Source organism: Cebidichthys violaceus, unplaced genomic scaffold, assembly GCF_023349555.1.
Source record: "Cebidichthys violaceus isolate CVI_PGR_0920_01 unplaced genomic scaffold, fCebVio1.0.p SCAF_16, whole genome shotgun sequence".
Classification (NCBI taxonomy): Eukaryota; Metazoa; Chordata; class Actinopteri; order Perciformes; family Stichaeidae; genus Cebidichthys; species Cebidichthys violaceus.
In genome coordinates, this window is record NW_027176329.1 from 5,828,646 (window position 1) to 5,838,895 (window position 10,250).

At 41.7% G+C, this 10,250-nt stretch overlaps 1 protein-coding gene across 2 annotated transcripts; it reads right to left on the minus strand.

Moving 5' to 3' along the window:
* Nucleotides 1-5,817: 5,817 nt before the first annotated feature.
* On the minus strand, nucleotides 5,818-9,950 carry LOC137872589 (piggyBac transposable element-derived protein 4-like). Of its 2 annotated transcripts, none has more exons than XM_068710890.1 (5): nucleotides 9,818-9,950; nucleotides 9,427-9,531; nucleotides 8,963-9,042; nucleotides 7,843-7,961; nucleotides 5,818-7,748 (listed from the first exon to the last, which is right to left on the minus strand). In XM_068710890.1, exons 1-5 carry the CDS (start codon nucleotides 9,948-9,950, stop codon nucleotides 5,966-5,968), a joined length of 2,220 nt encoding a protein of 739 aa, XP_068566991.1. In that variant the 3' UTR covers nucleotides 5,818-5,965. The 2 variants fall into 2 exon arrangements, with proteins under 2 accessions (XP_068566991.1, XP_068566992.1); XM_068710891.1 differs by having other exon boundaries at nucleotides 9,766-9,855.
* Between the last annotated feature and the right edge of the window lie 300 nt (nucleotides 9,951-10,250).

Here is a 10,250-nt window from a genome sequence, read left to right on the forward strand (position 1 = left end):
ACTTCCTGTTTCATGGCGAATGGTGTTTTTTTGCCGCCACGCCACGGACACATAGTTCGATAACTTTTTGATCTTTGAGTATCGTTTCACTGCCAAGGTCTCAAGAGCATACTGACCAAATCTGAAGGCAATCGGGTTTAATCTCTAGGAGGAGTTCGTTAAAGTACGGCGCCTTGAAACGGTCCAAAAACGTCATAAAATTCAAAATGGCCGACTTCCTGTTTGGTTTAGGATATACCTCCTTTTGACTATTTTGTACGTCCCATCACGTTCCACATACCTACCAAATTTCATACAGCTAGGTGAAACCCAAAGTTGGGGCTACTCTGTAGGGGGCGCTATCGAGCCAAAATGTCATGCCGCAGCTGGACACCCCAATAATACTGGAATTTTCACCACGATTGAATTTTGTGCCAAATTTCAAAAGATTCCCAGTATCCCAAGCACCTCCTTTTTGCGATGAAACTGGTACGATAATAATAATAATAAAAAACATTAGAATAACAATAGGTCCTCCGCTCCGACTACGTCGGTGCTCGGGCCCTAATAATAATAATAATAATAATAAAAAACATTAGAATAACAATAGGTCCTCCGCTCCGACTACGTCGGTGCTCGGGCCCTAATTAAAGCTGCAAGCAGCATTGATCGGGCCCTCGCAACGTCACACACGTCGAGGGTACTGGCAGGACTCTGGTTGATGCGGCAATAAATTTCTGTGACCATCATACACTGCATGCACAAGTTAGATGATATTTCCTGCGTCGACCAGCAGCATAGCAAGACCATGTTGCCAGGTCTTAAGCCTCAAATGTTTTGAGTGTACCTCCGATACAATCATAAATGTAAGCCTGTTAAGATCATTAAGAAAATGAACGTGTGAATGTGCTTCAGTATTTGTAACATAACAGACTGTCAGGTTACTGGGATGGAGTTCAACTCCCTGCAGTGTCCTACTGATTGTATTTGGACTTACATGAAAGTTAACAGAACAGCAGTGTCATTTGTTTTTACTTGAACACTTTAATTTGACACTGTTTTCATTTTAAGCTCTTCTGTAACTTTAGATTGTAGTGTGAAGCATTCATTGTAACATTTAACCTGATTCTCATGTAGAAGCTCTGGACAGATCATTTATACTAATGCCCACTGACATGGTTTGAAAAACACTGTTGATTAACTTTTGTTCTCCAAGCATCTTAGTTTGCACATATTTAGATCAGAGAAGTCTTTTTCTCATGGTGTGCCCACAAACCCTGTTTGGGCCGCTGTTATTATAGAATTCTGTTTACGTCCGTGGTTGCCAGGAGGTGGCGCTATGACTATGAGTTAATATTGGCATGCAGAAGTCCTAAAATCACGACAGCAATCAAGCATGTCAAGTTTGGGGCAGTTTTGACAAAGTAAGGTTGAGTTACAAAAGCTTGATGGATGATGGCGAATCATGTAAAATTGACGTTACACCAAGTCCATGTTATCCGATGAAACATCAAGCTTTTAGTAACTTTGAATCGTTAAGGTCTTTAGGTTGTTCTGACCAAATTCTAAGATGATCGGATTATTTCCCAAGGAGAAGTTCGTAGTGCAGCACCTGGAAAAGGAAATAAAACCACAAGAAATTCATACAAAATTCAAATTGGCTGACTTCCGGTTGGGTTTAGAGCATGGACCCCTAGGACTTTTTTTTAAGTCTACATGTGATACACCTGCTTACTTAATTTCATACATCTCGGTGAAACGTACAGCGAGGGCTGCATCGTCGAAATATTGTAGGGGGCGCTATCAAGCCGAGTTGCCACTCTGAAGCATTAAAATCACATCAGATAACTACATTCAGGATTTTAAATGTGTGTGACAAGTTTGATTTTGTTTTGAGTATTTTTAGCCCCTCAAAAACACCTTTGTTCTTCATGGCGAGGAATGCATCGCCACGGCAACGGCATTTCACGAAACAACAAGCTTTGAGTAACTTTTAATCACAAAGGTCTTTAGATTGTTCTGACCAAATTTTAAGTTGATCTGATTAGTTCCCTGGGAGGAGTTCGTTAAAGTAGAGCGCCTGGAAATTGAAAAAACGACACTAGAAATTCAGACTAAATTCAAAATGGCTGACTTCCGATTGGGTTTAGGGCATGGCCACAAGAGACTTTTATTTAAGTCCACATGTGATACATGTGCCTACCAAATTTTGTTAATCTATGTGAAACGTACTGCGAGGGCTGCTTCGTTGAAATTTTGTAGGGGGCGCTATTGAGCCGATTTAACACTCTGATTGAATAAAATCATATTATAGAACTACATTTTGGCCTTGTGATCTGTGTGTCAAGTTTGCTTGTGTTTCGAGCTTTTTTAACCTCTCCAAATGACCATCGTTTTTCACGGCGAAGACTGCGTTACCACGGCAACGGCGTTCGACGAAACATCAAAAGCTTAGAGAACTGGCATTATGAACTTCTTACATTTGTGTGGAACAAATTTGATGTTGATCTGATTTTCCAACTAAGAGAAACAAGCCAAAGTATAAAGACTTTAACTTACTGTTGCCAGTAGGTGGCGCTATGACTATGATTCAAAATTGGCCTGCAGATGTCTTCAGGCCTGGAGTCTAATCAAACATTTGAAATCTGGTAAAGATCTGATGATGTGGAGTCGAGTTACATCAGTTTATTCGTTCATGGCGAAGGATCGAAATTCGCAGAGCCGCCACGTCGCCACACTTCGACAACTTCCTACAATTTTCACACTGAAGCATTATCAAGGTCTTAAGGCTTTTGTGACAAAATTTGAGAGGGATCCGATTAATCTGTGAGCAGTAGGGTGTCAAAGTACACAACCTATGACTTCCTGTTGCCACTAGGTGGCGCTATTACTATGATTCAAAATTGTCATATACATGTGTTCAGGGTCAGGATGTTATGACATATGAGAAATTTGGAGCAGATTAGGCCGAGTTACAACAACTTCCTGTTTCATGGCGAATGGTGTTTTTTTGCCGCCACGCCACGGACACATAGTTCGATAACTTTTTGATCTTTGAGTATCGTTTCACTGCCAAGGTCTCAAGAGCATACTGACCAAATCTGAAGGCAATCGGGTTTAATCTCTAGGAGGAGTTCGTTAAAGTACGGCGCCTTGAAACGGTCCAAAAACGTCATAAAATTCAAAATGGCCGACTTCCTGTTTGGTTTAGGATATACCTCCTTTTGACTTTTTTGTACGTCCCATCACGTTCCACATACCTACCAAATTTCATACAGCTAGGTGAAACCCAAAGTTGGGGCTACTCTGTAGGGGGCGCTATCGAGCCAAAATGTCATGCCGCAGCTGGACACCCCAATAATACTGGAATTTTCACCACGATTGAATTTTGTGCCAAATTTCAAAAGATTCCCAGTATCCCAAGCACCTCCTTTTTGCGATGAAACTGGTACGATAATAATAATAATAATAATAATAATAATAATAAAAAACATTAGAATAACAATAGGTCCTCCGCTCCGACTACGTCGGTGCTCGGGCCCTAATAATAATAATAATAATAATAATAAAAAACATTAGAATAACAATAGGTCTTCCGCTCCGACTACGTCGGTGCTCGGGCCCTAACAATAATAAGAAGAAGAAGAACAATAATAATAATAATAATAATAAAAAACATTAGAATAACAATAGGTCCTCCGCTCCGACTACGTCGGTGCTCGGGCCCTAATAATAATAATAATAATAATAATAAAAAACATTAGAATAACAATAGGTCCTCCGCTCCGACTACGTCGGTGCTCGGGCCCTAATTAAAAAGTATTGTATTCCGCACTTTTATATATGACCAAAAGTGCAATAACATTTGGTTTGCACACTTTAAACAAATCAGGTTCTTTTTAACAGCAGTATTCCCTTGTGTTAAAAAAAAGGGTCTCTCTTAGACAAAGGAAGGCTGCATGTCTCCTACTGCTGCATCTTTTGTCAGCAGAGCAGGGCCAAAAATCAGCTGGTCCAAGTTAAAATCAAATCAAAAGATATTTAATAACAAACAGAAGCTATACAATTACAAAGAGAAATCCTCGGTAAGAATGTCTTATACTTTAAAGTCCCCGCCTGAAAGTTAAAAGTCCAATATCAGCTTTGTGATTGGCTGAAATCCAATACGCTTCCCCTTGGCCTATGGCCCATTGTCCTGTGGACATCTTCCTTTGGCCAGCAGGTACCCTTCCCCCGCTGGCTCACACCTTTTCACATTCCTGAAGTCGGCCTCTTCAAACTTATCTCAATATGGTCGCATACGAATCTGAAAAGCCTATCTCAAAAGGTCCCTGTCTCTCCCTCATGGCTCAACACTATACCTTTAGTTTAATATATTCAATGGTTATGCTTTTATGGTTTAACACTTCTACAATTAAACATGTTATGACATTTTAGATAATAATACCTTTGGCTTAAAACTTATAAACATTGACATAATATATCCACCACTAGGAATGTTATTAAACATACTAGGAATACTTTCTAAATTTAAATTCTTCACAGTAGCAGTTCAAATACAGTTATGATTCTGATCATAGATATTCAGCCGGTGTTCACAACTTTATTTTCATGTGTGTAACAGATGCAATTTGAAACATACACCTTGAAAACTGCAAACCTAAGTCATGTTTTTATGTTTGTTAAATTCTCAGTAGGATAACTAAATTATATGTTTATTATACATATTCTAAACAAAACAACTTAAAAAAATCTAAATTCTCACGTGCTTATATGTTTATTTAAAAACACGACAATACGTGTTTTGATATTGTCACGTTTGATCCTGTAACGAGACAAGGGGGGCGGCAGGAAGAGACGCCACACAAACAGCTGTTCACCGCTCGCTGCCCGGTTCTTGTGTAATTGTCGGCGTTAATTAATTAATGCATTAATAACGCGTTAACTTGCCCAGCACTATTTTAAATACTTCTCCATAACTTTCGCTACAGGTTAGCGGCTAGCTGAGTGTCTTCTTCTGCTTATTGGAGCTTGTTAAACAACCGACTGACGCATTACCGCCACCAAGTGGTGGGAAGCTATATTGTAACTGAGCGTCTCATGGATAATAGTAATATCTCTGGTGTCTTCAATTGATAACCTATGCGGTCCCGCGGCCCTCGCGGCACACAGGTGCAAAACTGAATGTTTTTGCAGCCCACCAGGTAGTGCTCACGGCCCCATGGTTAAGAATCACTGCTCTAGGGTGCCCTTCCACTTGAGAAAACGTAATACAGTTCTGTCTTGAGTGCCCTTCTAGTGGAGAAAAAGTGATGCGGTGCCCTTAAATGAAGAAACTGCGACAAAGTGCCCTTTAGGGTGGCTGTCAAACTGAAAATGCCAGTCCGCCGCTGCACAAAAACATTAGTGAAGTCCATCACTGATGTTGAGCGATGAGGTCTGACTCATAGTGGCCGGTCCATTTCATCCCAAATGTGTTGGAGTTGAGGTCAGAGCTCTCGATCAACTTCTTCCACACCATGCTCAAGAAAACATGTGTTGGCTTTGTGCAAAGGGTCATCGCCACATTGAAGCAGGGAAGGGCTTTCTCTGAACCACTGCCACACAGTTGGAAGAACACTATTGTCTAAAATACACTTTTGTTTCTGTGGCATTTGGGCTCATTTTGGCACCATCTGTGCCATTTGAATTTTCTCATCTACCAAACTATCTATCTATCACTTGTAAATTACTAATGGTGTTCAATACATTCAAATACAGCAGCGTTGGGCTTTTTTTGGAAAATTCATCCAGACCTCTATATATTTTCTCATTCAAAAAACAACCACACAAATCAACTGAATGTTGAATCCAAATGGAACTGATTTAATTTTAGCAAACTGTAAACAATACAAACTGTAAAAACACAAGTAAAACCAATAAACTATTTACATTATTTAGGTCTTGAAGGTGATGGGCTTTGTCTGGGTGGGGTCCATCCATCAAGTTATTTCCCATCGTGCCACAGCTGGAAGCAGTTCTTTTTGGAAGTGAGGCAGAGAGGAACCGTACACTTCCTGCAATAAGTCATTGTCTTCACCCTCGACATTCCAGCATCGCTGCACCTCTTGCAATACTTCCTGCAATCGTGTTCGAGAAACATGGGCATGCAAGTGGTGGAGGGGGGTTTGGACAGCTCAGTGTCTGCTGAGCCTCCACCAAACTCCAGCATCTCCTTGGCCAACTGCTCCCTGAAGGTCTTGTGGGTGTAGGGCTTTGTCTGGGTGGGGTCCTGCCTCAACTTGAACAGCTCCTTGTGCAAAAGAAAACTGTTCACAATAGCGATGTCCATAAAGTGGTAAAAAAAAGTCTTGTACCACTTCATTGTCTTGTGGTGGACAGTGTAGAATCCGATCAGTGCATCGGACAAATCCACACCACCCATGCTACGATTGTAGTCCACGATGCTGTCTGGAACTGGTATGGACTTGGTATCCCACACCCCAGCCTCCTTCACCTTTCTCGTCACCATCTGTCCACTGTAGGCCTGATGCACTGTGGAACACATCGTTACCTCTCTCGAGTCCATCCACTTCACGAAGAGGAGTTTGCCACTCTTGATCCAACGCATGTCCCCCCTCTCAGCCTTTTTGGGCAGGGCGTTGGTCTGGGTCTTAAGGAAGCCAAGTTGATTTGTTCTGATGGTCCCACAACAGCCAATGTTCTTTTTGGACAGATCGTTGTAGAGTGCAGGGCTTGTGTAGTAATTGTCAGTGTACAACATGTAGCCGCTACCGAGGAGACGAAAAGGCATAAGGTCCATCACTGATGAGTAACTCAGACCGCGGCCTGTGGTGGACTCACCTTTGCCTGAGTAGACAAAGAAATTCCATGTATAGCCAATCGATGAATCAGCCAGCACAAACAGTTTGTAACCCCACTTTATGGGCTTGTCCTTCATGTACTGCTTAAAGCTGATGCGGGCTTTGCTTGCAACCATCCGCTCATCAATGGACAGATTCTGATGCGGCTGGAAATGGGCTTTGCAGGCGTTCACCATCTGTGTGTAGAGGGGCTTTATCTTGAACAGTCGGTCATACTCAGCAGTGTTCTTTTTTTTGTCGTTTTCCTCGTCCTCTTTTGGGTCACTGAGGTGAAGTGACCACAAAATGGCCTCAAAGCGATCCCGTGTCATGTGGCGACTGGGGAACTGGAAGGTGTACGGCCATTTCTTCCTCCAGTAATCTGACCTCTGGTGTACTGTCACAAGGCCAGTGAACACGATGACGGAGAGGAATATGTAAAAGTCCTTCATCGTGAGCACTTCCCACTTGAATTTCACCCCAGCTTGCTTTCTTTTAACAGCGTTGGCATTTGTGTTTTTAATGATTTCTCGGACAACAGTTGTGGAAAAAAAAAGCTGGAAGAGGCTGATGGGAGACCATGCTGAGGTGGTGTCAAATGTGGGGCCTGGGATCCTGGCCGGCGTGAACCTCAGAGGGTCAGGTTTGATGCACTCCTCCTCTCTGTCATGCCACCTGTCTTCCTCCTCACTCTCTGTAGATGCCAACCTACTTTTTCCACGCTTGGTAGCTGGAGAAGTTCCCAGAGAGGAGCGTCCTGTCTTCCGCGGAGTGGTTGGGGGAGTTGCTGCTGGGCCTGGCCGACGGTGTGAAAGTCCTGGAGCCGATTGTTGAGCAGCTTTTCGATGTGTTGGCTTAGGGGCACTTGAAGGTCTTCGGACACTGGCAAGGGGTGGCTGGTAATCCTCATCATTGTAATCCTCATCACTGTTAAAAAGAAGAAAAATAAATATATGCATGACAGATAGAAAATTCAACACCAATAAATCGATAAATATAACATTTATAAGACAATCCATACCTTTCCGATGATGGAAGACAGTAATCCGAGTCACTGTTGTCCTGTGTATTATCGGGATACACCAAATCCTCTTCATCTGACGATGAATCATTCGGACAAACGAATGATTCATCCTCCACCTTTCTCAAAATAAATTCAAACAAAGTAGTGAATAAAATAAAAGTTACACACGCAACGCTAAAACAAGCTGATGCTGTGCGTTATGTGTCCCAGTGCGCAATGGCCATTTTCATCCCGCAGGCTGCTTATAAATACGAACAGCCATATCTCTGTATATGCCCGGAATCTGTGGAGTGCCTGCTTTCTTTTGAGATATCGTCTGTGTGTGTATTGCATAAAGTACCACAGCGGTAGAGCCAGAAATGTGGCGAGTGGGTTGACTGGGTAATTCATTTAGTTGGCGTTTGAGTTGTGTTTGGAGCATGTACAAAACGGCTTACATATTCTTGTAGCACAGGTTCTGCTGTTTAATTTGATGTGCAACATCATTATATTCGTTTGTGATAAGTGCATTTTTTCCGACAGTATATGCTAAACTTCTCCACAGACCCCAAAAAGAGGGGCGCTCGGGCTTGAAGAGTCAAATGAGCACTGGTCATTTGTTGGCACCGTGTCCATAAATGGTTTACGTGTGGACCTCTGGAAAACAAACTACTTTTATGACCCTAATGGGGATCTAAATTTAGAATAAATAAAAAAAGAGTTGCATTATGGGTCGTTTGTAGTCGTAATGTTGCTCGGCTATCGAGTTTCTTTCAAGTCAGTTTACAGTGTATCTTTTAGAGTTGGCACCTGGAGTCAAATATAAATCCATATAGTTGAATGGAAATTAAAAATATAGGGCTAGAGTGTTGGTTGGATTATTGTTTTGGTTGAAAGAGTTTTATTTAATGAACCTCTCTGCTGTAGTCGCATCACGAGGGAAAGTTGGTTAAATGGCATAAAATGCGCTTTTTATATTTTTTTTGTTATTATCTTTGTTCATAACAGGAAAGAAATGTTGTTGTTGTGTTAACTTTCTAGATTTATAAGTAGATTTCAAAATCCATGGTATCACCCCAAACAACAAATTTCTCTGTACCCGTTTGACTTCTCACTCTATACAGGTTGTCCTACTTACACTTAATTCTAATCCTGGAATTGACAGTTTAACTACTTTCATCCCGTTCATCATGGTCGCTGGTGATGAGCTGTCCCTTCCTACGGGAAAATAAGCAACATGTGAACTGGTTGACTGCGAAGAAGTGTGCAAAGTAAATAATGAAGAAAAAGCATGCAGAAAATAATCATCGTTGCAACAGTGACATAAAAATGAAAGATGTACGTTGTGTGTGATTGGACAATAATTAAAAAAAAAAATCTAACTGTAACCTGAGTGTTTAAAAACATTTACTTTTAATTGATGGACATGAGGAAGCATTAAGATGCATCAGAAACTTCAAACACTATAAACTTCAGCAGTTAAGACCTCAGTATTTAATAATGATATGTGCACTAGCCAAAATCTGGCTCTTATCTTAAGAGATTTCCTTTAGGAAACTGATCATCTAAAATAGTGCAAGTGGGACGTCCGAGGTCCCTCACCTGTGCTGGCCGTGGCTTCAGACGGCGTAGAGGAGCTGGACCGCACCGAGTCTAAAGCCATGTCAGCTTCCTCCTCCACAGAGTTACTGTTCTCCGTCACTGAGGCTGTGAGGGAACATTTGAAATACAGAGATGAATGGTGGCGCTTACAGGATGGTGCTTTGTTTAACTTCACAGAGACGAAGCCAGCAATGTTATTCTACGTTTCAAATGTCAACGTTGTGTTGTGTTCCTCTTTTCCTACAAGAACAACACGTTTGCTTCGCGCCAATTAACTCTCGCTGGTTGAAAATGTTTCTCTGCAACACAAAACCTTTGTGATTGAACTAACCCACTAACCCTAACCCAACTCTCTCTTCTTTTTCAGACTCCGAGGTGCTCCCTGGCTCACCACTTTCCACTTCTTCTTCAGCAGCTACAGGGTAATCCTTCTCTCTGTGCTCAGAGGGTGTCGAAGAAGCTTTGCAAACACGCTCCATGTCTCCAACATCCACTGATGCTCCCGGCGCTGAAACAGCTTCCATGGACTCTCCGTCTGTCCCCTCTGTTACCTGTGTAAGACAATACACAATTTACATTATGTACACTTTATTAGAGTGTATTCACACTCATTAATTACAAGTCTTCACCCTTTGACTCCCCCCGACAATGCACATTAAATATATAGATGCTGCAACAATAAGAGCTACAAGCTCTGTGGACATCTTTAAATGCCAATTGAAAACATATTTATTCAGCATATCCTTTAACTGTCACTTTGCCCATGTTTTATTGTTCCTATGCCTCCCTTTCTTTGAGCTATACGTTTTTACACATTCTTCTTG

What these genes read in the sequence shown, in the direction of transcription:
- LOC137872589 (XM_068710890.1), bottom strand. Translation starts at nt 9,950, where the DNA reads ATGGAAGCTGTTTCAGCGCCGGGAGCATCAGTGGATGTTGGAGACATG. An exon ending in TGAAGCCACGGCCAGCACAG is followed by an intron (nt 9,043 to 9,426) that starts GTGAGGGACCTC and finishes ATTTTCCCGTAG; the next exon opens with GAAGGGACAGCTCATCACCA. An exon ending in TGTCTTCCATCATCGGAAAG is followed by an intron (nt 7,749 to 7,842) that starts GTATGGATTGTC and finishes TCTTTTTAACAG; the next exon opens with TGATGAGGATTACAATGATG.